Raw genomic sequence first — 27,779 nt, 5'->3', positions numbered from 1 at the left:
TTGATTGCAAGGCCTTTGATGGACTACCAATTTTTCTTAGTATTATACAATGAATAACAAAAAGTGTAACAAACCTTTAAGACTGAATTTCCTTTTTAAGAATTATTGTTACAATTTGTTCATTACATTTCTTTGCCATAAGAATTATGTTGGTCAAAGTGTTAAAAAACAAACAAATCTATCTTTTGCAAGTTTATATATGGCAATGTATTTTGCAACACAATGCATAGCATTTAATGACTTTAGCTTTACCTTTGAAGTACTCATGGAATAAGTTTTTACATCCTGCCACCATTGCATACTGTGTCCAAACATTTGCAGATGTCAATTGTTTTAAAAATGGGGATCATTTCTTGATTAGCCTCTGCAACATTGTTAAGGTACAGCATGTGAGTTTTTGTGTTCTCATAAAGGTAAGTTATTTAGATTGGAATATCTCTCCAGGTGGCACCTCTCTCTCTAAGCATTGGCCATGCGGGCAGAGAGGCTTGTATATTTGCATAAAGCCGAGGACTATGCTGGCTGTAGGGCAGCTACTGGTAGGGTCTCCCATTCTAGACAGGCCTCAGTGGGTGAACCAGTGTCTCAAAATGCCTCACCTTTCCCATATCCATTCCAAAAGTTCACCTTTCTCATATTCACTCCCAAAGTCTTTCCTTAAATGCTCAGATACCCAGTCCAAGGAGTGACATGATCTGTGTTGAGGGGTGTGTGGCACATGGGAAGATGTGACATTAATGAAGCCTCACGGATACAAGCAATCTTCCTGAGTAATTAGCCTTGGACCACATGGTGCTCTGTAGTGTCAACCAAATAAATTCCTAATTCTTTTGAGACCAAAATGGAGAACACACAACAAAATAAAACAAAAACTGAGAAACTTGGTGAGACCTCAAACACCCAAAAATTGGGGCTGGAAGTGATGGGAGCTGTTTCCACAGCTTTATCAGGTGATGAACCAGTCCTATATGTGGAAATTGTCACAGAGAAGTTGGAACGGGTCAAGATTAAACCCTTTCCTAATGCTTAAAAGAGAAAACTACTTATAGAACAAAATGGAAAGGATGGGAAAGACTGGGTACCTAAACATAACTGGATGGAATAAAAAGGTCTTGAGCCTAAGACTTTTTAAAAAAAACCTCTCAGGGTGAAGGGGGTAAACAGACCTCTTCTTCCCCTAAGACACACAACAAGAGAACGCAGTAGGAATCTAATTCTCCTAGTTCTCATGATAATTGGAGCCAGGAAGAAGCAAGGCAAGAAAAAGGGAAACAGACATATGGTCTACAGTCTCAGTTTTCAGGAGGGCAGTTACCCAATACGGACATCCACTGGCCAGCATAACCAAGCAGCAGGTGGAGCTGCTTCTCTCTGAGAAGATTGGGGAGGCTCTAAGTCCACATACCAAACTCAGGAAGGTCTGTCTGGACAAACATGGTTTTATCTTTATTTGTGAGAAGATGGAAACAGTGGATTGGTTTAAAGTCATGGTGCCCACGATATCTCTGTGGGAGGGGGTGAAGGTGCTTGTCAAGACAGCGACTGAGCTCTTCAGGCCCACAAAGGTATCAATATGGATACCAAAACTGCTTAAGGGTACTCCTCTATAGACTGTTTGAGAAAGTATGGGTGCAGAACTAGGTCATGACAGAGGACCAGAGGGTAATTAAGAGTAATAAAGATTTTATCTGATGGCCAAACACTTGTGGTGGAAGTTGGTGAAAAAGTCCCCGAGGGCAATGCAAAAACAGGACCTGGAACTATACTAAGGGTTCTCTCACGTTACTAACATGATAATCAAAGACATCTGAAGCAACCATGGTGGCAAGTTGGAGGCTGCAAGTGTTGCACATAAATGTGCAACAAAGTAAAGCAGCAACTGACACCCTGAGTCATCATCTGATAAGACATGAGGTGGACATGGCCGTGATCTAGGAACCATATCTATACAGTGTGTTTAAAAAGGAATATACATATTAAAAAGAATTGTGTTGTCAAAATACTGATCAGCGTGCTGCAGCTTTGTTACTGGAGGAATGAATACTGTCTGGTTTACATGCATTGCCAATATACACTCCTGGAAATGGAAAAAAGAACACATTGACACCGGTGTGTCAGACCCACCATACTTGCTCCGGACACTGCGAGAGGGCTGTACAAGCAATGATCACACGCACGGCACAGCGGACACACCAGGAACCGCGGTGTTGGCCGTCAAATGGCGCTAGCTGCACAGCATTTGTGCACTGCCGCCGTCAGTGTCAGCCAGTTTGCCGTGGCATACGGAGCTCCATCGCAGTCTTTAACACTGGTAGCATGCCGCGACAGCGCGGACGTGAACCGTATGTGCAGTTGACGGACTTTGAGCGAAGGCGTATAGTGGGCATGCGGGAGGCCGGGTGGACGTACCGCCGAATTGCTCAACACGTGGGGTGTGAGGTCTCCACAGTACATCGATGTTGTCGCCAGTGGTCGACGGAAGGTGCACGTGCCCGTCGACCTGGGACCGGACCGCAGCGACGCACGGATGCACGCCAAGACCGTAGGATCCTACGCAGTGCCGTAGGGGACCGCACCGCCACTTCCCAGCAAATTAGGGACACTGTTGCTCCTGGGGTGTCGGCGAGGACCATTCGCAACCGTCTCCATGAAGCTGGGCTACGGTCCCGCACACCGTTAGGCCGTCTTCCGCTCACGCCCCAACATCGTGCAGCCCGCCTCCAGTGGTGTCGCGACAGGCGCGAATGGAGGGACGAATGGAGACGTGTCGTCTTCAGCGATGAGAGTCGCTTCTGCCTTGGTGCCAATGATGGTCGTATGCGTGTTTGGCGCCGTGCAGGTGAGCGCCACAATCAGGACTGCATACGACCGAGGCACACAGGGCCAACACCCGGCATCATGGTGTGGGGAGCGATCTCCTACACTGGCCGTACACCACTGGTGATCGTCGAGGGGACACTGAATAGTGCACGGTACATCCAAACCGTCATCGAACCCATCGTTCTACCATTCCTAGACCGGCAAGGGAACTTGCTGTTCCAACAGGACAATGCACGTCCGCATGTGTCCCGTGCCACCCAACGTGCTCTAGAAGGTGTAAGTCAACTACCCTGGCCAGCAAGATCTCCGGATCTGTCCCCCATTGAGCATGTTTGGGACTGGATGAAGCGTCGTCTCACGCGGTCTGCACGTCCAGCACGAACGCTGGACCAACTGAGGCGCCAGGTGAAAATGGCATGGCAAGCCGTTCCACAGGACTACATCCAGCATCTCTAAGATCGTCTCCATGGGAGAATAGCAGCCTGCATTGCTGCGAAAGGTGGATATACACTGTACTAGTGCCGACATTGTGCATGCTCTGTTGCCTGTGTCTATGTGCCTGTGGTTCTGTCAGTGTGATCATGTGATGTATCTGACCCCAGGAATGTGTCAATAAAGTTTCCCCTTCCTGGGACAATGAATTCACGGTGTTCTTATTTCAATTTCCAGGAGTGTATGTCAGTTGTCTTCTCTTTGCTTGGTTGCCATCCTATGTTGGAAAATAGCTACTCTGTAGCAGAAATCGTTTCGCATTCTTGAGTTTGTGAAGTGTAATTCTGTGATTACAATGCAAAGACATTTCAGATTGAGGTACCAAATTGATCCTCCAAACAGATGGAACATTCACAGATGGTATCAACAGTTTGTAGGCACAGGACGTAAAGGACAGAGTCCTGACCACCCTGATTTTGCTGCCAAAAATGTCACATGAATTCAAACTGATTTCCAACATACTTCTACAAAATCAATTCCTCAAGCCATTTGGGATTTAAAACTGCCTATAACAACAATTTGGTATGTCCCGATGTCTCAATTGGTTCTGAGGCTATACAAGTAACAACTATCACAGGCTCTATGTCACAATGACAAATGCGAACATGTGGCATTATCTGACAACCTTTAGAATGCTATTGACAATGACAACAATTTTGCCTAATGCATTGTGTTCAGTGATGAAGCAACTTCCCACATTACTGGGAAAGTAAACAAACACAATGTTTGGATTTGGGGCCTATAGAACCAATATGCCCACACTGAACATGTATAAGATTCATCATCAAAAGTCAATGTGTTTTGTGTTATATCCCACTCATCTGTTTAGACTCATTCTTCTTTTACAGAAATGTGGTTAATCATCAGCAGTATCTTGCTATGTTACTAAACTGGTTGTTTCTGATGTTAAATAAGGACAACTACCTTTTTCAACAAGATCGGACACACCCTCATTGGCGTCACCAAGTGTGTGAATATCTGAATGAAACTTTACTGAGCCATTGGCTTGGTCTTCAAACTGCCAGCAATTTACAACTTCTCAGTTGCCCTTAGTGGTAGCTGGATATGATGCCCTGTGACAACTTATAGCATAGTTTGATTAATGACAATGTTTATGCACCAACGCTATCCCAAAGCTAGAAGATTTGAAGAACCAGATCCGTACTGCCCTAACATCAGTGACAATGCACACACATTAGTATGGAAGGAATTGAGTACTGACATGATATTGGTCGTGTCACTGATGGAGGACATAATGAACTTGAGAGATTTGTAAGTGTGTGCCCCCAGTTTCATAGCCATGAAACTTTTATGTCTTACACTTTAATACACGTGTGTGTTCAAAATACGTTTATTCTTTTTGAAACACCGTGTACAAAGGAAATGCTTCAGGATTCTGAGGAAATGGAGAAGTTGATTTCTATGTTAAAATCTAAATAAATCCAGAACATGCATTTATGTAAAGAATGGAACGTCATTCAAACCAAAGGTGTACTTTTGTTCCAGGGACTTAGTGTTCATTGGGATGAAAGAGGGTGATGAAGGAAGCACGGGGGAAATTTTATTGGACTCAGCTTACCTTCCTTACAAGGATAGTACTCCCCTTTCCCAGGAAGTGGGGAGATTGTCTGACAACTGCTCACAGCAGAATGAATAACTGTTGGTTGGTTGTGATGCCAATGCCCACAACTTTATGTGAGGAAGCAACACCTTACCTCCAGGAGAACTTTTGTAGGTGCTCAAGGATCGTAGCATCCACATTCGTTCCTGAAAACACATCAAAGATCACTACAGAATGCTACAATGCCCTTGTGAGACTAGGGAAGAAACAGCATAAGCCTGTTGTGCATCTCCGGTCACTCAGGAATCTGACAATGAACATGCTGATAGGCTGGCCAGGACAGGAGAGACAAATCCATTAACTGGACTGGAATCTGTCCTAACCATCACCAAGGCAATGGTAAAATCAAAACTACATACTGGATCAGGAGGGACCATGTAGAATATTGCACTAGGGCCCAAACAAAAATCATGTCAAGCTAACAATGTCAGAGCCATGTTCGTAGACAAGTTCTGTAATCCTGGACTTGAACAGGTGGGATTAAACTCATGGTAAGACTAATCGCTGTCCATGGGAACTTTAAGAAACACCTAAACATGATGGGTATACAGAACGAGGAGGAGGGGATGAAACTAAATCACAGCTAATATTCCAATGCAAAGCATTGGAGGTCAGACGACACAGTACATCCAGGTCATTAAGTCCTTCAGAAATTGTGTATACTAAGGAACTAGTTAGGTGTACTTGTTGGCTTAACTAGAATCGTATGGAGCGAAATGCACAATGAACTCAGATTTGGTGCAGGCAATAATGGGCTAAGACCACTTGTTTTTATCTCACTGTGTAAATGAAATCAGACTGTAATAACAATGTAGGAAAAGACAGATTGCTACTTACCATAAAGAAGACACATCAAGTTGCAGACAGGCACAATTAAAGAGACACTCACATATAGCTATCAGCCACAGCCTTTTGTCACATGCACACGCACACACATACGCGCACACGCACATGCTGCTTCACCACCCGAAAGACAGAAAGAAACCAAATTTTGAGAGAGATTAGGATTGAAACAACCCTCCAGTTAGAGAAAGAAACCAAACAACAAAATTTTGGCCTATTGCATCAGCACAAAACACTGTTGCTTAAAATGTTTCAGCAATCAGCAGAAATTTATTTCCACCCAGTTTTATCTCAGTCAAAGTGAATGAAATTAAGTTTATTGCATCAAAATATTAAAGCACTAAGAAGTAAAATTAATGAAGTACTTACTTGCACTGATGAGCTTCATAATTACTCAGTTGACATAATCTGCCTCTGTCTCTAGATGTGTTAAGTGGTACAGGATTTAGGTTAGCATCTTACCTTTGTAGAGTAAAAATTGCGAAAGAAGAAGTTGCCACATTCATCAGGAATCATCACAAATATAAGAAAATGGACACTCCCTAAATTTCGTTTAGTGCAGCACATGGAAGAATGTATGACAGAAGCAGAATTTCTTAATACATCCTTCATAATAGCAAGTGTATACCATGCATCTCTAGGTAACTTTAACCTGTTCATAAATCACCTTGAAGCTCCACTGGCCAATTTAACAGCCAAAAACAAAGAAATATTTGGTACTGGTGATTGTAATGCAGATTTTCTTCAAAACTCTTCCAATAAGAATTTATTACAGGCAGTTATACTACCATTCACTGTAGCTCCTACAGTAAACTTCCCAACTAGTGTTGCTAGTCCCTCACAAACAGCTCCTGATTAAGATCTTTTTTGAAATGCCCAATGAACAAAATTTACTGCAAAACTAATAGTCAATGGCCTCTGACAGAAACACGCAGTTCCTTTTTTAAAATCTTAATAATGAACAGGACACAAAATCTACTAAAATCTGAATTAGACAGTAGTCAGTGACCCAAAAATTGATTATTTTAGGACACTCCTCAAAAACATGAACTGGTGTGAAATATACAGTGTTCACAATATGAATGAAATATGTGATGCTTATATTAACAAAGTCCTTACATTATTTTAACACTGTTTTGCCCCAATACTAACCCAGATTAGACCAATGTATACACGGAAGTCCTGTATTACTCAAGGAACACACACATTGTGTAAAACACAAAGGAAACTATCTGTTATTCAAACGGCTCTAATGTTAATGCTACAACTTATTACCAGACTTACTGCAAAATATTAAAAATATTATTAGGAACATCAAAACAAATGCATTACGAGAAAAAGATAATCACGTTAGATAACAAAATAAAAGTAAAATGGGATATAGTGAAGGAGGATACTGATAGAACCAGACATGAAGAGGTGCAGACAGCATTAAGAGTAAAGATACATTGGTAACAGATGTGTGCAGTGTTGCAAAACTTTTTAAGAAGAATCACGCACAAAATTGTTTGAAGTCCAATGAAAAGTACAGAATTAAACTCTTGAGGCTGATCAGCTGTGCATCACATGCTGTTGACTCGCCAACAATGACCAACCAATGTACAAAAACCACCAACAAAAGACCACGTGCACTCTGCCACTCACCATTAATAATACTCTGTGATGTCACACACAACTGAACCCAAGGCCATAATGACCACCACTCAAATTTAAAGCTAATTGCATATACATATAAGATACCGGAAAACAAAATTATTGCAGCCATTTTGCGACTTCTTATTAAAATAAGAACACATTATTCACATTCATGGCTGCTATCTATTGTTCACTTGTGTCAACAGTTCTGGTTGCCATAAAATGCTGTATCTTTTCTCTCAATACCTGAAATACGAGAGGAGCAATGTCATGATCATAGTGGTCTTCCACAACTGCCATACAAACCATATTCAGGAGTCATTCATACTTGTTTCTTCCAATGTTTTCTGTTGCATTTTCTCACAATGCTGGCACCATCTGATGATTTCCTTTATCACGATGACATCCTTTACCAGAAGATATTAGTACATGTCTTCTGTGATTCCTTTCATCAGGTGTGATATTTTGTCAGCTTCCGTCATATTCGGATTAGAGAAAACTGTGGCAAGGGATAAAACATTCTGTATGCACGACTGTGTCATTAACCCATTATGTTCAGTGCAGTTCTTCAACTGTTGCTCTGGCAAGCAGATTTTCTGCTGGTTTTCGGCGAACGTTTCCTTCAGTTCAGCCTGGGCTTTTCTTCATTGTTCTCTAATCATTGATGGGCTATGCCATCTAAGTACACATTTGCCACACACATCATGTCATCCCATTTGTTGTATTTGATGACTTGGCTGAATCCTTTCCATCATTTCACAGGCTCCTGGCCAGTATCTTTGGGAAACACTAATGGGTGACTAATGTGCAGCTGACTTACTGCTCTTTTGGAATCCATCTTTCTCCTGAATATGTGTATCTTAGGAATGATGTACTGCTTGCATTCTAATTCTTGTCAGTGTAGGTGACAGCTTTTATGCTGTCCAATTCGAGCCACGATGATGTAGGTGTTTCGAATTGCCCTTCATCCCCACAAACTGTAACAGCCAAACCACCATCAAGTCCAAATGTGAAAGTCAAGTCGTCCATGAAGTACAACTCTTCAGGCAGTTTATTATGAACCAACAGAACAGGACTGACCTCCTGGATAGAGTATACAGCTATTTATACAGAGTATAGAAATGCTGGTGAGCCTGGAAATGCTTTGCAACAGCTAAATATGTGTTGGAATTGGCTATACCTCCACCTCCACCTCCACCTCCACCTCTCCATCTCCTATCTCTTCCCTCCCCCCCCCCCCCCCCCCTACATCCATGAGCCTTGTTTACTGTTATTGCATGGAAAACATTGAGTGGGAATTGAAGTCACTTAATGCGAGTGGGGTAAATCAGTTGGGATCACTGGTATGTGAGGTATAAGAGAGCCCTTTTCCAGTTGCTCGAGCTGCAAGAATAAAAGCTTCAATGACAGTATTTCATTGTGTTTTAATCTGTGAACAGGTAGGATTATGCAGTCATAAGTGATTCAGGTTCTGCAGTATTGTTTTAATTATAAGTCAGTAAATACAACTTTCCTGCTTTCTGTTAAAACTGACTGCAAGGAAGAAGAAGAAGAAGAAGAAGAAGAAGAAAAAACAGCATAGTGTCGCATATACAGTTTTTGTTTAAAATTATATACAAGGGGAAAGAAAATAATTATAGGGAAGAAAAAATTTGTCTAATGGTTTAAGTGTCCTACTACTGTAGTTAAAACTGATGGTGATAAAGAAAACTTAACTACATATTTTCACAGCACAGTACAGCATTTTCTTTCTCACACTTGGTTTTAACAGAAAACCTGTAAATTATTTAAAAGAATATACAGTCTATGTCTGTCTAAATATTTCTCAGAGTACTGTGTAAAAAATTTGAAGTAAATTGTTCAAGAACTTTGGGATTTTTGGTAACAGGTTAAATGTCGTCTTGTCTTTATATAGTGGTAGAATTTACCAACATAAGAATTTTGAGAAACTTCCAGAACTGATAAATACTAAATAAAAAATACGTCAGGGTGGTCAAATTTGAGCCAGTGACCTGCAGCACAGAAAAAAACAGTAAATATTTGCAATACTGTAAGTAGGGATGTGATCTTGGCACATTTACCTTAATCACCAAAAGCAAGCTGTACAGTTTTCCATTAGTATCACCAAAGTTATCCCATCACTAAATAAAACTCAAAGAACCATAATGGAATTAAGATGATGCAACCTGCACTTAAAGTGTATCCCCACAGAGATTATTATCTGTACGATTCCACTGGCTGTCCGGCAATAGTGCTGTACCTACATGCTGCTTAGTCTTTCATGTCTGGAAGCCATCAAATGAAGATGTGCTGAAAAGTAATGCATCTGACTACTATGTAAAAACTGTTAAAGCTTCTCAAATAAACCAAAAATTTTTTAACATTCTACATCTTTATTCTTTATGTCTACATATTTTCAGCCGTCCTCCATTAGAGGGCACCAAATTGTAATATGTAACAGGGTGATTGTAATGCAAGTACGCCAGGGCATGAGAACCGGTGTGCTGTAATCAAGTTTCGAATGCAAAGAGATTGTAAAGACATAGAGCACCCTTTCCTTCAGCACAACAATGCCGGACCTTGCACAAGTGCTGCGACATCTGTAACACTGTTAGTTTCTTTGTTTTGTTTTAGGGCGCAAAAACAACTAGGGTCATATGTGTTCATGTCAAAGATAAAGAGAGGAGTTTAAAACAATTATATGTCAATCCCAATCGATGGAAGAGAAGACAGCTAAAAACAGGGATGTGGAGAAAAGTCCATAAAATATGCAGTAGAGAAACAGAGGTCCAGAACTAAAAATTAAATCACCTTCGCCATATTGCTATGATAGATAAAAAGTAAAACACGGTCAACAGACTGCGCGTCATTCTTTAAAATGGCCAGTAAGCCAGAAGGAAAAAACAAACGAGAAGTTAAGTGGTTAAAAAGAAGGGAATTTTGTCAGGAAATGGCGGATAGTCACAAGTTGAGAGTAATGTGCACAAAGTGATGGGGGAGCACCACATAATACATGGTGATGGCTAAAAAGGCAGTGCCCAGTATACAACCAAGTTAAAATTATCTCCTCACAGTGAGAGGGCCAAGAAGTGGTCATCCAAACTGCTGGGAGATGTTTAATAACCCAGAGCTTATTCCCATGAAGGGAGGACCAGTGGTGATGACAAAGTGACACCACCTGCTGACACACAGCAATACAGAGATCATCGGAGGGAATGTAAGAACTAGTGGGTTGAGGTACGAGGACTGCAGCCACGGCAGCAGCATCAACAGCCTCTTTCCCTGTCAGAGCAACATGACCAGGAACCCACATAAACATCAGTGGTTTCATCAAGACAGAAAAGGGACAGCTTTCCTGGACCTGTTGCACTAAGGGATGGATGGTGTACAGCACACAGAGGCTTTGAAGGGCACTAAGAGAGTTGAGTAGATGATGCAACTGAAAAGCCTGTGTCACTGGATGTACCGCATGGCATGATAAGGGGCTCAGAGCTCTGCTGTAAATACTGAGCAGTGTTGTAGAAGTCAGCGCCAACGATGAAGGCACACCTGCCGCCACGCTCAGTCTGAAAGCTGCCAGTGTACACAAAGGTACTATCGCAAAGTTCCACGCGAAGGTTGTGAAACTGAAGGCGATAGAGCGAGGCTGGAGTAGTGTACTTAGGAAGTGAATGAAGGCCAAGGTGAACACGGGCCACCACACGAAGCCAAGGTGGTGATGGGTTCACACCCATTGGGAAAGTTGCAGGTTGCTTGAAGTTAAGTTGCTGGAGCAAGAGCTGAAAGCAAACTCCGGAAGGTAACAGAAGAAGAACACGCGCTGTACTAGCGATCAAAGGAGTCATCGAAGGAGGCAGCATAAGATGGGCACCCACGCATGACAAACGGCATCTTCTGAGGAGAAAGTCACAGTGGTAGGATAGCGGTAGTTCGGCAGCTTCTGTGAACGGACTCTCAATTGGGCTAGTGTAAAAGGAAACAATGGTCAAATGGATGCCATGATGGTAGATAATATTGAGATAGCATAAGAGGGACAGATGCGCAGATGCGCGAATGAAACAACCAGTCTAGTTTTGAATGGACAAGGGACAGATACAAACAGAGGAGGGTGGTCCTATCCGCTCCCTGGGAAGTATCACTGAGGACACATAGGACACTGATGGACAGTGTATAGCAGGCAGCCACATAAGACACATGGGAGGACCAAGAAAGCTTCCTATCAAGCATGAACCCCAGGAAATTTATAGTTTTAAGGAACTTAAGAGCAACAGGCCCAAATGTAAACATGGTGCAAGAAACTAATTGCACTGCCAGAAATTCATACAAACAGAAAACTGAAAAAACAAAAGCCATTGTCGATGTGCCATGAGTAAAGACGATCGACACATTGCTGAAGATGCCGCTCAAGGAGACAAGTCCATGGAATCGTCAACGAAAAGGCAGCCGGATATGCCAGGCAGGAGATAGGCCATTATAAGGTTAATGGCGATACCAAAGAGGATGACGCTCAGGACGCAACCATGAGGCACACCGTTTTCCTAGAGAAAAGTGTCTGACAAGGCAGAACCCACATATAACTTGAAAACTTGGTCTTTTAAAAATTCCTGAAGAAAATGGGGCAGGCAGCCATGGAAGCCACACACAGAGTGTATGGAGGATACCAGTCCTCCAGCAGGTGTCATAGGCTTTCTCCAAATTGAGAAACAAAACTACAGTCTGGGATTTCCACAGAAAATCATTCATGACATGGGTAGACAAAGTGATGAGATGGTTAACTGCAAAATGGGGTGCTCGAAATCCTCACTGTGCTGTGGCCAGTAAATTGCAAGGCTCAAGCCACCGTACCAGCCAGGCATGAATCATACATTCCATCACCTTGCAAACACAGCTGGTGAAAGAAATGGGGTGGTAGCTAAAAAGAAGGTTTTTGTCCTTACCTGGCTTAGGTATGAGTATAACAGTGGCCTAAATCTGGGAAATGTGCCCTCTGCCCAAATGCGGTTGTACATATTTAGCAAAACGTGCTTGCCTGCAAGGTGCTGCAACATCTGAATATGAGCAGTGTCTGACCCTGGGGCAGAGGATCGGAATGAAGTGAGAGCATGATCTAGCTCCCTCATAGTATAGATGCCTTGTCACACTCATTATTCTGAGAAGATAAATGTATCACCAGAGCCTCCTGCACTCACTTTCGATGGAGGAAGGCAGGGTGATAGTGGGAGGAGCTCAAAATCTCCGCAAAATGGCAGCCCAAGGTGTTGGAGATAGCAATAGGGTCCACAATGACATCATCTGCTACTGTCAGGCAGGAAATTGGGGAATGGATCTTCATCCCAGAGAGCTGTCACAAGTTGGCCCACACAACGGAAGAGGGAGTGGAACTGTTAAAAAGAACTAGTGAATGAAATGCAGCTAGCTTTTTTGCTCTCCCAAAGAATGCGACAAGACTGTGCACGCAAATGTTTATAATGAATGCAGTTTGCCATCTAAGGATGACTGGTAAGAAAGTGGAGAGCGTGTCTCCGTGTGCAAATTGCACCATGGCACACCTCAGTTGACTAAGGGACCGGGGCACGGCATGGTAAAGGAGTAGTGTGACGAATGAAACATTTTCTGGTGGTAATGATAAAGTTTGTAAGATATTCTACCTGGTCATCACAACTAGGGAAATGATGTTCATCGAAGGACACTAGAGAGGAGTAAAGCCTCCAGCAGTCGGCCTTAGAAAGCTGCCATTTGGGTATGCACGTATGTGGAGTAGGAGTCAGCAAATGGATAGCACACGGGAAATGGTCGCTCGAGTATGTGTCAGAGAGACTGGACCACTTGAGGCTATGGGCAACCTAGGCACTGTAGAAGGATAGGTTCAAATGGGGAAAGGCGTGAGTGCAGTCTGAAAAGAATGTGGGGGCTCCCATGTTAAGGCAGATGAGGTCAAGGTGATTGAGAAGGTCAGCCAAGAGGGCACCTCTCAGACAGGTTCTGGGAGAACCCCAAAGGGGATGGTGTGCATTAAAGTCACCAAGCAGTAGAAAGGCATGAGGTAGCTGCCCAATAAGCTGGAGGAAGTCTGCCCTGCTTACACTGGATGACGAAGGGATGTAAAGACTACAAAGGGAAAAGGTCAAGTGAGGAAGGAAAAGGAAAACTGCAACAGCTTGAAGGTGGGTAGTCAGGGAGGTGGGTTGAGTATGAACATCATCCCGTATGAGCAGCACAACTCCCCCATGAGATGGAATTCCATCCTCGAGGGGGAGGATGTCAAAATGAACCGGGAAGAAATGCAAGAGCTCAAAGCAGTCATAAGGAAACTATTTTGTTTCCTGAAGGCAGAAAACAAGTGGATGCTGCGATTATAGGAGCAGCTGTAAATCCTCTTTGTTGGATCAATGGCTGCAAACATTCCATTGGAGGAGAGTCATGATGAGGAAAAAATGATGGGCTGTCACCTCGGCAGCTGCCGAGTGCCAGCCTTTGAAGACTCGCTGCTAGAGGGCACAGAGGCAGGAGGATCCTGCTCCGTGAGGTCTACAGAAGCATCGGCATTCATCTGCTATTGGCCTGCGAAGTCCAGGCTGAAAAGCAGTTGGTGGTGTGCACCGGTGACACGAAGGTCAGACGGGTGAGGGTATCATGTGGCGACAGCACCAAAAAGGATCTCCGAGTTGGAAAAGGGGATGACCATTTGCCTTCGTTTGACTTCTTCAAGGCTTTTTAGTTCACATAGGAAGACTCTGATGTTGGTTGGCTGGAGGGACATAAAAGTCTTCACGGGAGTATTCCATCTGTCTTTTCCCACCTGCCAATTAGGTAGCTGGTGATATCGCCCCTTAAGGCGAAAGTCTGGTGGCTTGTTGCACAGCTGGAGGAGGAGATGCTGATGCTACCACGACACTGGACAATTTCACAACTGCAGTGCTGGATTTGAGGTCGCATGTCTGCGTGGTCCTGTCCTTCGTGGAGCGAGATGTAGCAAGAACAGTACTGTACGTGCCAAATGGTAGAATGTACAGCTTCCGACTGGCAAACAACTTGTGAGTGACAGGGTAAGGCGCTCTTTCTTTCACCTGGATCTCATGGACAACCTGTACATTGAGACACATGGGACAATTGTGGGAGGAGGCGGCATGGTCACCGTTGCAGTTGATTCAGCACAGAGATGGAGGAGGACCACCGTCCTTGTGAGCATCCCTACCACAGGGTTACACATTTGGCTGGGTGTCGACAGGACTCGAGTGTGGTTGTAACAATGACACTGGTAGCAGTGCATTGGGACGGAATGTATGGTTGGACTGTGATAACTTCATAACCTACTTTAATCTTTGATGGAAGGACCACTCTATCACAAGTGAGAAAGAGAGACTGTGTGGATGCTAAGGAGCCAAGAATTCAGCATTCGATGCGCCTTGACAAACAGTTGTGCTTGACAATCAGAAGTAATCTCCAAAAGCAAAGTGCCATTGCATAAAAGAAAGCAGGATTTCACAGGGCCAGCAACTGCATCAACACCTTTCTGAATAATAAACGGATTTACCTTAGCGAAGGACTGACTGTCTTCAGTACTTGAAACCACGAGGAACCTTGGTGCAGCAGGGAGGGTCTTTGAAATGTTAGCCTCATTCCATTTGTGTTTCATAGCCACTGACTGTGAAGATGACTGGCTCATTGTGAGAAAATCCCCCACGATTGCCAGCGTCTCCGACGGTGCACTCCTAACTGGGGTCCCCCTTCAGAAAGGGGCTCACTTGCTTTAGGTGATTGTTCACACATCAGGTCACAACTCCCAAACACATGACAGAGGGACCAATTGGCAATTTGGGAAGGTAGCAGCTCAGGCAATCACTCCTCCCTGGGCCTGGCCTGTACCAGGGGGTACGTGCGAACGCCACCTGTTGACATGGGGCTGGGAATTATGTGATACCCCATCACCTGTTATGCATCACACGTATAGGCCAACCTTCAGGAGTGCACAGGGAGGAAGAAGAAAAAGAGGATGCCAAAGCGGAGGAAGGATAGGATCAGGTGAATAAGAAATAAAGAAGGAATGAAAAACAGTGGAAAGTATTCCGATACTGACTACCAGAAATGCAGAATACATTTACAAAAATTGTCCAGACATTTTCCCCAAGGGAGGGGAGGAAGAACTGCAAGAGGATAGACACGCAGCATGGAAGGGAAAAGATGCTGCAATGGCTGGGGCCCCGTGGTAGCCAAGCACGAGTCTGCTGAAGAGCGGTGAGGCCCCTGGGGGTAATACTGTTGTATTCACTGTTATTCATCACCCTTCATACAGTCTTGACTTGGCCCATCCTATTTTCAGCTGTTTCCAAAATTTAAAGAACACTTCACTTTCAATAGTGATGAAGCAGTGCAATCAGAGGTGAGGTTGTGACTCCACCAACATAGACAAACATTCAACAGTAATGGTAGCAACTAAGTGGTTTCTCATTGGGAGATGTGTATACATCTCCAGCGTGACTGTATTGAGAAATAAATATGTAGGTGTGTAAAATAAAGATGCAGAATGTTGGTAACGTTCGTTTTATTTAAAACTCTAAGTTTTTACATACAGAATTTGGATGGATTACTTTTCAGCATGCCCTCATATAATCAAAATATTATGTAGCAATCTCACTTTATAATGAATTAGTGTATTTACACTACTATTACCCCCCTCCCCCTTTCTCCCCCAAAATAAACAAACTTTATTTCTTGGAAGTTAAAAAATGGGTGGCTACAACTTGACATTAACTGCTATGTGCTCTGTATGCTCTTACATAACGATTTTCTTGATCATCAAATTTACTATTTATAAGGTGCTCACATAGTGCCTGGCTCCTATATTCTATAACAGGACTAAGCGAGCTCAGAGCTATACGATTTCTTTCTGGTTCTCTGATTTTTCTTGTCATTGATGTGGTCATTATTGTACACTTAACCTATACTAAATACAGTCACATGACACTTTTTCCAGAAAGTAAGTCAGATGGAAGCTCAACCAAACTCTTCCGTAATCATCCCTTTATGTCCGCCTCCTGGTCCTTACCATACAACTACAGGACTTTACCATAAAACATAGCTGTTCATTTTACCACAGCCACAGCCACAGCCACAGCCCTTCTATCATCCTACGAAAGAAATCAGGGTTTGATTCATGAGCAGAAATGAAGTGTACAAACTTCATACCTGTTTCAAACTTAATTGAAGGTTTTCTAATACATCAGGGATAAATAAAAGTCATTTTCTAACATGTAATATTTCCACTTCTACCACATTTCTGCTAATGTTCTGTTGCCAGTCTCTACAGAGGCTGTAATTTCTTAGATCAAACAATATTCTTTTCCTTGTTTGTAAAAGATAAATGCACAATAATTTAGACAAAATGTCAGTAAGGATCACATTCAAGGCTGCAGTAGAACACAATATTCTTCGTCGTTTTCTGTTTACTACAGTATGTGAATTTATCTACATGCAGCCTGTGCCTTTTGAAATGCTCACAAACAACACCTTGACAGTACACATATGTAATAAGTTTGGTAACAATTATTGTTGGACATGTTAATACCTTCCAAACAATCACCAGATTTGTCTTAAGAATTTTCTTGTGAATAAAGTTATTAATTCTTTGCTTTTCTTAACTCTAAGGTTAATAAAACAGGCACAATGTTATCCAACAGCATAGTAATAATACGAGCTTACTGGAAAGTGAAGTGACGCATGAAGTGTAAAAACCGAAATAATCAACGGTGTGATGAAGAAATGGAGACACCTCTGCTCTCTCAAACGTATCATTGTTAAGAGGGGAAAAAAAAGGTACTGCTTATTTTCAAAACTATGAATTATGGAAGTTTAAATCTTGACTCACCTATATATTCCACATCGCCCTTGCATGATAATCTGACAGCATCAGCATCCAGTGACAAAAGCATTTGACCATCATGATCTCTATTATCGAAGTCGATCTACAACATCAAGAAAAAGCAGAAACCAAACCCTGAAGGAGAACTATATTGTGGGAAAAACCATGATACTTCTATAACATGTATTTTGCACAAACGTTTTCAGTGGAGGAAACAGTTTCTTAAAAGACCATTAAACTATAATTTAAATGACATCACTTTCACCAGCAACTGTACTAGACGATATAATTCCCACAATTGCCGTTTTGACTTTTAATTCATTTTAAAATAGTTAAGTTATACCCAATAACAAAACATTGAAATTAAACATTTCACAAAAAGCTTACGCATTTCATAGCACTTCCATGAAATAATCTGGATTGATAAAAAATTTGTAAATTTATGGTAAGATCTTACGGGACCAAACTGCTTAGGTCATCGGTCCCTAGGCTTACATACTACTTAAACTAACTTACACTGTGGACAAAACACACACATGCACATGGCCAAGGAAGGACTCGAACCTCCGATGGCATGAGTCGTGTGGACCGTGACAAGACGCCTCAGACCGCGTGGCTGCCCTGCGCGGCCTGGATTGATAACTGACAAAAAATACTGACATACTGAAAACACAGCACTCGTTCACCTTTATAAAGCATCAGCATACAATACCTCATTACAAGAACATACCATAAAAAAAATAGAAAAATAAAGCATTCTTACTTTTCCAGTTATCCAGTTCTACAAGATTTACTTCCCTACTAATGTTTACATCAGCTATGGGCACATAAGCAATATTGTCAATTATCACTACAGATTATTTCATAGAAATGCTGTAAAATGTGTGTGCTTTTTGCATATGGAATGATTAACTTTACTGTTTAATATCGGTTGCATTTTAATCACTTGCAAACGACTTAAAAGTTGAAATTGCAATTGTGAAAATTATAATCAATAATACACTCAATGGTGAATGCGTCATTTAAAAAATTCAACAAGACTATAATCCTGAAACAATAAATTTGCGATTAAATAACAAATCATGTAAATGGACAACAGAAAAATTTACATTTCAACCATTAAAATCTAATTAAATAAAAAAATAGCCACCGCTTAACTTACAGATAAGTCAGGTTATAATGACATCATCAATAATTTTCAAATACAGTGTACTACTTAACATGAGTTTTACATACATTTTTGATGTTTAATGACTCTTACCTAAAGGTGTCAATTTTATTAAAACGTTCATCAGTAACTCTTGGAACTGGCCATCATCATAATAAACCCAGTTCCATCCCCTTTCAGGAAATGAATGAATACTTTAACAATAATTCATCCGTTGAAGACTTTCTGCTTTATTTTAAACTCCACTATAACTTACCATGATATTTTCCTCATTTGAATAGTTAATCAACACACCATCTCTCAGTGATGATGCAGCAAGATAATGATGGAAAGGATTAGCTACAGCTTGTTCAAGAGATAGTTCTGTTATTTGCATGAATCAATTAAGAACTATATGCGATTGTGGACTTTCTGGTATATTCAAATGATAAAATCTTCTCAGGCCATCAGCCAAGTGTTGGTGTCATCTTGTTACAATGCTGCAGTGAGTTTCTATCTCATTATCTTCAGGTGACATGTTGGGATGGAATGTTCTGCATATCTACACAGCTGCTGGACCACTGATCTCTTCCAAGGGTGGGTCCATCACATCTCCTGAAGCAAAGGCCATGGCAATGGTGGTGATGAGGGAATGCAGCACCACATAATATGTAGAAACACAGCATCCCAACACTTCGCGTGAAGCTGGTGGGCACAAAACTCATTCAAATATTTGGACAATACAACGTTACCACTTGGCAGATCAGCTGCAAAGATTTTATGATTAAGAATTACATTGGAAAACTACAAGAGCTGCATTGAAAGCTAGTTTTTGCTGACACAAACTTCATTCTGCCATAAATAATATGCACAAGGACACTGGTGGTAAATCTAGTTTTTGAAGTTACATCTACATTTATGCTCTGCAAGCCACGCAACAGTTTGTGGCAGAGGGCACTTTACATGCCACTGTCATTACCTCCCTTTTCTGTTCCAGTCGCGTATGGTTCGCGGGAAGAACGACAGCCGACTTGCCAGGGCATTAGCGGATGTGCTCAAGATCACAAGATATGGCCGCCGGAGTGGTGTTCAATATGTCCTCCATGGACATATACAAATCCTACATGACCATCAGCCATCAAGCCGTTGGTGTAAACCACTTCATGGCCCCAGTACATGTCAAGAATCAAGAGGGAGTGATAGCGGAGGGCAGCACTGTTAACGGAGTCCTTAGAGCCATGCAAAAGGTCCAAAAGAATCTGCGGCCTAGGTGTACACCATGGACGTGTACGTGGTTAGTTGGTTGACTGATTTAAAGTGGGGGGGGGGGGGGGGGGGGGGAGGGAGGGGGAGGACCAAACAGAGAGGTTATAGGTCCCTTGTTCCCAGTAAAACAATTACACAAGGCACAAGGGAAGAAGGAAAGAAAAGGAGGTGCACAGTACAATAACAGGGGAAAGGAAGAACCAGAAGAATGGCAGGAGGACAACCAACACTACCATGGACCAAACAGGAAAAGAAAATGGGAGGCACAGACTTGGACACGGAAAGCACGGAGCGACAGTAAGTTTTGGATAAAATTGAGAGCAGGTCCCAGAGACCCCACTCATACAAATGTGGTAAGGCTATGACGTTGCCAAGTCGGGTCGTATTTTTTATTCAAGTCAAAGACGACGGCAATCAGATGTTGGTGTCTGGAAAAGGCTATTCGGATGGCAGAATCGAGTAACACAAGATTATCAGTGGTAGAGCGACCCTGGTGGAAGCCACCCTGACATCGAGCCAGTAGGCCACATGACTCCAGGACCCAACCCAACGCCGACACACCATACGTTTCAGCAGCTTACAAAGGAAGTTTGTGAGGCTGATGTGCCAGTAACTATAAACATCAAGCCTGTTTTGACCAGGTTTGAGCACCGGAATGATGGTGCTCTCCCGCCATTGTGATGGAAAGACGCCATCGCACCATTGAAACAAGATATAAGCTATCCTTTCACTTCAGGGCACAAGTAACAGAGCATGGCATAATGAATCTCATCAGGCCCTGGAGCAGTGTGTCTAGCCACAGAGCTTATTCCACATACCACATGGAGAATGGAAAGTTGTAGACTTCCTCACCTTGTATGGATGACACAGTGACACCAAAAAACTGTTCAGCTCAAATCTGAGCCATGTCTTTAGGCGCATCCAAGACCCCATTTCTTGACAAGGCCAAATGGGGACATGTACTGCTCAAGCCTGAAATCCATGTTATTGATTCCTGAACTTGAGGAGTGGAAGTGGACTTATTATTGGAAGCCGTGAATTCCTACCAGGAAGCCCTCTTCCATTCTTTTATCACTCGCCTCTTATGTGCTCTGGCAGTTCTGAAGACATGAAGGTTTTCTGTAGCTGGATGGTGTTTTAAGTTCTGGCTCTGATTGCCAAGCAACAGTTGCCATTCCATCTAGGTACAGGTCGTTGTTTGAGGTGGTTGGTAGACCGGGGTATGGACTCTGGCAGCCTGTTGGATCTCAAGTGATACAGGCCTCCACTTCCTGTGCACAATCGTTTTGTTCAAAAATAGCCTGTGAACTGTACAGCAACAAATTTACCCTTTGAATCATCCAACTTCATGATCTCCTATTGACCACAGTCTGAGTTGGCAGATAGATCGAAGCAGGTAGCCGTGCCTTTACAGATATTAATGGTGTTATGCAACTCAGCCTCGACTGGATAATCACCTCAGTCTTTATATCCCAGAAGCTTAGATACTTGGTTTGAATTAGAAGTGTTCCATTACAAAGTCGTTAAACAGTTTTTAAGGATCCAGCAATACCCTCCAATGCATTGTGAATGTAGAACGGGGAGACCTTCTCGAAGGTTCCTCCCATTCTCTTAATTACAATGAAAGTGTTATGGTACACTAGTGTCCTGTTACTATTATTCTGAGACTACTGCTCAGGAAGACTGACCAATCGACCTCTCTTTGATGAGTAGGTGTAGGCACTACCTGACGATAGAATTGCCCCGTCACGAGTAGTTGTTTGACGAAACCTTCTACAGGGATCCCACGAGATGCTAGAGAAACAAACGTCGAACCAGGCAGAGCTCTGGATGCCTAAGCAAGCCTTATACAACTGGGGAGGGGGGGGGGGGGGGCAGGTGCCCCACAGGGGAGGGGGGGAGGTGCAGGTGCCCCAGAGGTTGCCCACTAGAGACTGTTTTACCTCAACAGCCATTCACCTCATCAGCCCGTAGTACATTTTGAGGTTGAGGGGCTTTTTGTAGAGGTGTGACCTTCTTCGCAATACAGGTGGTGAAGCCAAGGACCCCATTCTCCGAAACTAAAGATACTCCACTGCAGGACAGCATGGTGGTTGCTGAAGCATGCCTGGAGCTTACAGTACCAGAGGACTGGCAGTGCTTACCAGTCCCCAGCTCAGGAACCCGGGGTCGTCAAGCCTGTACACAGAAAATGAATACTGAGCCCCCCCCCCCCCCCCCCCCCATACACCTGCTGCCTCCCCATCCTGCATTCCTATCCCACACATCAGCTGCCTCCCACGCCACCAGCTACCTATTCCAAACCCCTCTTCCTGCTTCCCACCTATCACATACCACCACCACCACCACCACCACCACCACCACCCTACCCTACCCAACACCACCTCGGCCAAACCCACTTGCACAACTGCAGTCCCTGCATTGTGTATTCAGCCAGTACAATGTAGCTATCTGAATGCTAACAAGTTTTCATTCTTTTTTATGTGGCTGTCAATGACTGAATACTTCTATTATATAGTGAGGTCTCCTTTACTCCATAATACACTCCATTTTTCTGTTAAGATGACTGTTAGCACAGTGTTGATACTCCTAATGACACATGTTTCCATCAGGAGTTTGAAATTAAACAGTGAAAAACATTTTGTTGCCGCAAGGAGCTGCGGAAATAAACGTCCACCCAGACAGAGCCCTTCTTGGCTGGGTAATCCTCATACAACTGGAGCCAGCAGATGCCACCGAGGTTGCCCAGTAGCAATTGTTTTACCTGAAGAGCCATCCTCAATACAGCATGTAGCACACCTTCACGTGCAGACTTTTTTCAAGTTGAGGTTTGAACCATTCTCATAGTCCAGACAACTGAGCCAATACCCCTGCTCTCCATAACACACAATCTCCCACTGTCAACCCCAACAGTGGTCACTGAAGTACGTTCAGAGTTTACAATAACCGAGGACCAGTGGCACTGTAATTGGTGCAACTGGACAAAGTAAGACCAAATGCAAATAGTTGTCAGGTTATTAATTCATGTGCAAAAACCCAGGACTTCATTACTCAACACCCAGAAGTTAAATACTTCATTTAATCAATTCCTTTCTCTGATGCTATTCAATTGTTTTGTTTTATTTAAAGTTGTAAAAACAACTAGGGTCATACGGGCCCTTGTCAGAACTGTAGAACACTACGGAAAAAAAAGTTAAAAACGACTACATGTTAAGCCCAATCAATGGAAGGAAAGACAGCTAAAATGGAGACTTGGAGAAAGGTCCATAAAATACACCATCAAGAAACAGGTCTTGAACTAAAGATTAAATGTTATTCACCATATTGCTATGACAGATAAAACACAAAATGCGGTTGACAGCCCACACATCATTTGCTAAAACGGCCAATAACTCTGACGGCAAACGTAAATGAGAATGTAAGTGGTTAAAAAAGGGCATTCCATCAGGAAATGGTGAACCGTCAGAGGTTGAGGGCAATGAGCACATAATGGAGGAGGAGCACAACTTACCAAATGGCAATGGCTAAAAAGACAGTGCCCAAATGCAACCTAGTTAAAATGATCTCCTCATGGTGAGTGGGCCGAGAGGAGGTCATCCATGCCAATGGGAGAGGCTCAATTCCCTGGAGCTTGTTCTCATGAAGGCAGGACCAGTGGTGATGCCAAAGTGACACCACCTGCTGACAGATGGTAACACAGAGATCATCAGAGGGAATGTAACAACTAGCTTGCCAAGGTATGAGGACTGCAGCCTTGGCAGCAGTGTCAGCGATCACATTTCCTGTCAGACCGATGCGATCATTTGGTGGTGGTGGTGGTGGTGGTGGTTAGTGTTTAACGTCCCGTCGACAACGAGGTCATTAGAGACGGAGCGCAAGCTCGGGTTAGGGAAGGATTGGGAAGGAAATCGGCCGTGCCCTTTCAAAGGAACCATCCTGGCATTTGCCTGAAACGATTTAGGGAAATCACGGAAAACCTAAATCAGGATGGCCGGAGACGGGATTGAACCGTCGTCCTCCCGAATGCGAGTCCAGTGTGCTAACCACTGCGCCACCTCGCTCGGTCGATGCGACCAGAAACCCACAAACATCACAGTGGCTCCATCAAGAGTGAGCAAGTGACAGCACTACTGGACCTATTGCACTATGGTATGGAAGATGTACAGCACACTGAGTCCCTGAAGAGCACTTTGAGAGTCAGAGCAGATGACACAATTGAAAAGCCTGTGTTGTCGGGTGTAGTGCGTCGTCTGATACAGGGTTCAGAGCTCTGTTATAAATACTGAGCAGCGGTCTGGAAGCCGATACCGAAAAATGTCTGTGACAATAACAAAGGCACACCCGACACCATGGTCAGTCAGAGCCATCAGTGCACATGAAGGTAATATTGCAAAGCTCCGTGTGAAGGTTGTTAAACTTAAAGTGATGAGTGAGGCTGGAGTAGGGACTTTACAAAGCGAATGAAGGTCGAGGTGAGTGCGGGCCGCTGCGCGAAGCCAAAGCGGTGAAGGGTTCGCACCCATTGGGAAAGTGGCAGGTAGCGTGAAGTTAAGCTCCAGCAGGTAACAGAGAAGAGGGACATGCCCCATATTGGCAGTCAGAGGAGTCATCAAAGCAGGGCATAGGATGGGTGGCCAGGCAAGGCAGATAAACAACACGCATATCTGCCGAACAGAAAGTCACAGTGGTATGACAGCAGTAGTTCGGCAGCTTCGGCATGCAGACTCATAACAGGCTAGGGTAAAAGGTACCAGTGGCCAAACGGATGCCAAAATTGTGGATAATATTGAGACACCGTAAGAGGGATTATTGTGCAGATGCATAAACAAAACAGCTGTAGTCTAGTTTTGAATGGACAAGGGACAGATACAGACAGAGGAGGGTGGTCTTATGCCCTCCCCCAGAAGTATCGCTGAGGTCACACAGAACATTGGGGGACAGCAGACAGCGTACAGCCAGCAGCCAGGTAGTACATGTTGGTGGACCAAGGAAGTTTTCTACCATGCCTGAGCCCCAGTAATTTCGTAGTTTCAATGAACGGAAGAGCAACAGGCCCAAGATGTAAAGACAGAGCAAAAACCCAATTGTGCCACCAGAAATTAATACAAACAGTTTTGTCAGTGGAAAAGCAAAAGCCATTGTCGATGCTCCATAAGTAAAGATGTTCAGGATATCGCTCAAGGAGTCAAGTCTGCGATACTATTTGATGAAAATGTGTCTCCGAGATATTCAGCAGCTTGCCGTTCCCATTAAATTGTCTGCAAATCAAGAACTTAATTTTTGATAATTTCAGCTAATAATTATTGTTACTTAGAACAACAGGTGTTAGAACATGCAGCACTAAATGGAATTTAGCACTGCAAAGGCTTGGGGGCTAATATTCACCTATCATGTACTTACAAAGGAATTGAGTGTTGTCTGGGAAGACACTCATTATTACGTCAAAAAATGATGTGCCAATTTAACAGAGATACAGACAGTTGATCACACAAACTACTGGATCATACTGAAAAATGCAGGAAACAGATTGCCATGATTCAGAAGTTATATAAAATGTACAACAGCCATTTCAATGGGAATGTATGAGACTGGAATCATGGTTAAGTGCCTCACACAATCCTTTTGAACTGTAAATTTACAATGTTCTCACTATTATTAATAATAGTTACCGACAAACTACACTGTAAAGAAATAGAACACTGTCACAAACCTCAATGTCAAATTTGTAGCAGTCAGGAGGAGTAATTGGTCCAGCAGCTTTGAAGTTTATCGTCTTCACAGAAAATTTCAATGTTGCCTTCACCAAAGCAGAAAAATTGATATTTACTTTTTTCTCTCTAAGATATTCCTCACTTGAATAAGGTTTTGTTGTATTTTTCATGTTTATACACACTGCAAGTAAGCAAAAAATATATATGGGATTCAAGTTTGAACATAATTGCTTTTAAATTATCGAAACATAAATAGAAGCATCAAAAAGCTTCAATTGAGCAGTTCAGACACCAGTAAAATAAGGAGATGATAGTATTACAATCATATAAATTTAAATTTAAAATATGTCAGTGTCACCTACAGCTATTTCCTGCTTTTGAAAATACTTTGCCTATGGGATAGTAGTCAGAACAAGCAAAAAGTTGAATGAACATGACAGATAAAATCAAATATTTGCTTGAGATGGTTCCAATACGATTAATTTCTATTCTGTGCAAATAATTACTACACAGTGCCCAGAAAACTATACTACACGGAAGAATTAAAGAGTCAGTTTTTAGGAACTCCATTATTTTCCCTCATTGTGATGCAGAGGTTTCAAATTTGGCACATAAGTACCTACAGCCTTCCTCTATGATGTTACAAAAGCATGGTGCACTGGGACATCATCCTCGGGCACAGTGATGCTTCAAACAACAATTTGTAGATACATGCAAGGAATGGCCAGAACTCAGAAGTTCATGTGGTGTGTAAGGTGCGTTAATGATTTCATATTGACACCAAATTTCACCAAAATTCTGCCCAACTCCGTGTGGACGTGTCATATGATGGGAAGGTGGTCATACTCTCCCTCCTTACCCACAACTCACCATTTCTGTTGACACCTCTGCGATATAAGCCAGAACCATGATGCTTAATGCTGAAACACATGGTTTTCTTACAGGTGGCCAAGGGAAACATTTCAGACATACATTCACTCAGAATTTACATGGAAGGCCTCAAGAGGTGGCAGAAATAGCATCAATAAAACCACCCCTTCCCTTCGGGCATTCATTTACATATATTACACAGTGAAAATGACACTTTACAGGGTGACGTGCAACAGAACGATTTTCTCAAAACCTTTAATGCTGCTGACACACACACACACACACACACACACACACACACACACACACACACACACACACAATCCAACCATTCTCTAAGGACATTGTGGGGCTTTAGCCCATTAATGGAGGGATGGATGTGTTAATATAGTTAAAGGGACCAAACTACAAGGTCACTGGTCCTTTAATCCTTAGTATGTCATGATGGGATAGTTCCCAGGGAGGAAACACACAAAAGACAAATTCCAATGGTCTTGACTGTATCAGAGAACCAAGAAAACCAAGAAATAGAAGCCAGTAGAAGTGAAAGAGGGTGGGAGAGGGAAGGTGGGAGAGTTGCCCTGTCCAGAAAGCAGCTGGATGCCCCCAGACACATTATGTGACTGGAGACATACTATCTGCATTTGTCTGGGTCTTCCATATCCTCCATTACTGCAAGAAAACTAGCTACATCGACAAGATAAAATTTCAGGACAGAGAACAACGACTACGAGTCTGTCAACCAATGGTAGATATAAAAGAATTGAGAGAATTAAAAAGGTTGTATGGGCCGGAGCCAGGCCAGACCACTGAGCAAGTGCAACCGTGGCCCCCCGGGTGAGAGCAAACAACTGGGCACCCATCCAGTCCCTCAAGCAGCTGATGAGGCTAACATGTTCTACCCCAGACTGAGGAGTAAAAACCACTTCCATGGGCAAAACGTAAAACCAAATCAGATGCTTTAGCATCATATGCTAGCACCAGACGTAGTGTGTCAGCAAGCCTAAGGGCAGCCATATTAGAGCAGTCCAGTAGGATGTGGGTCACTGTAAGACAGACAATATACTGACAGTGCAGTTGATCCTCACATTGGAAGATGTGGCCACAGGTCAGCCAAGTGTGGCCAATCCAAAGCTGAGAGAGGACAATAGATTCCCTGCGACAAGCATGAAGGGAAGTCTGCCAAATGGTCGTGGTCTCCGTTTTGGTTTCTAGTTTATTCGGAGAAACCAGGGCATGACAACAAGAACAACAACAACAATTGGTGTAGTCAACCAAAGGTCTGGGTCTGGTCCCCCATTTCCCAAGTTGGCATCCTGGTAGCCAACTTTGTCAACTGTTCAGCATGTTCATTCCCTGGGATCTCAATGTGACCAGGAGTCCATAAAAAGGCAACCAATCATCTAGCATGGTGGAGGTCATACAGGAGATCCTTGATAGTCACAAACAATGGATGCCAAGAGTAGCACTGGCTGACAGCTTGGAGACTACTGGAAGAGTTGTTGCTGGCTTAAG

At 43.1% G+C, this 27,779-nt stretch overlaps 1 protein-coding gene across 1 annotated transcript in view; it reads right to left on the bottom strand.

Annotated features, from left to right (window-relative positions):
- LOC124556562 (mucolipin-3-like) overlaps positions 1–27,779 on the bottom strand; it is a 136,044-nt gene that overhangs the window by 64,230 nt on the left and 44,035 nt on the right. Inside the window, exons 5-6 of the mRNA XM_047130518.1 lie at positions 25,394–25,575; positions 17,277–17,373 (exon numbers count right to left, since the gene is read on the bottom strand). Coding sequence (XP_046986474.1) covers positions 17,277–17,373; positions 25,394–25,575 — 279 coding nt within the window. The remainder of the gene's footprint in view (positions 1–17,276; positions 17,374–25,393; positions 25,576–27,779) is intronic.

Source organism: Schistocerca americana, chromosome X (genome assembly GCF_021461395.2).
Source record: "Schistocerca americana isolate TAMUIC-IGC-003095 chromosome X, iqSchAmer2.1, whole genome shotgun sequence".
Taxonomy (NCBI): Eukaryota; Metazoa; Arthropoda; class Insecta; order Orthoptera; family Acrididae; genus Schistocerca; species Schistocerca americana.
This window is presented reverse-complemented; position numbering and strand designations above follow the sequence as displayed.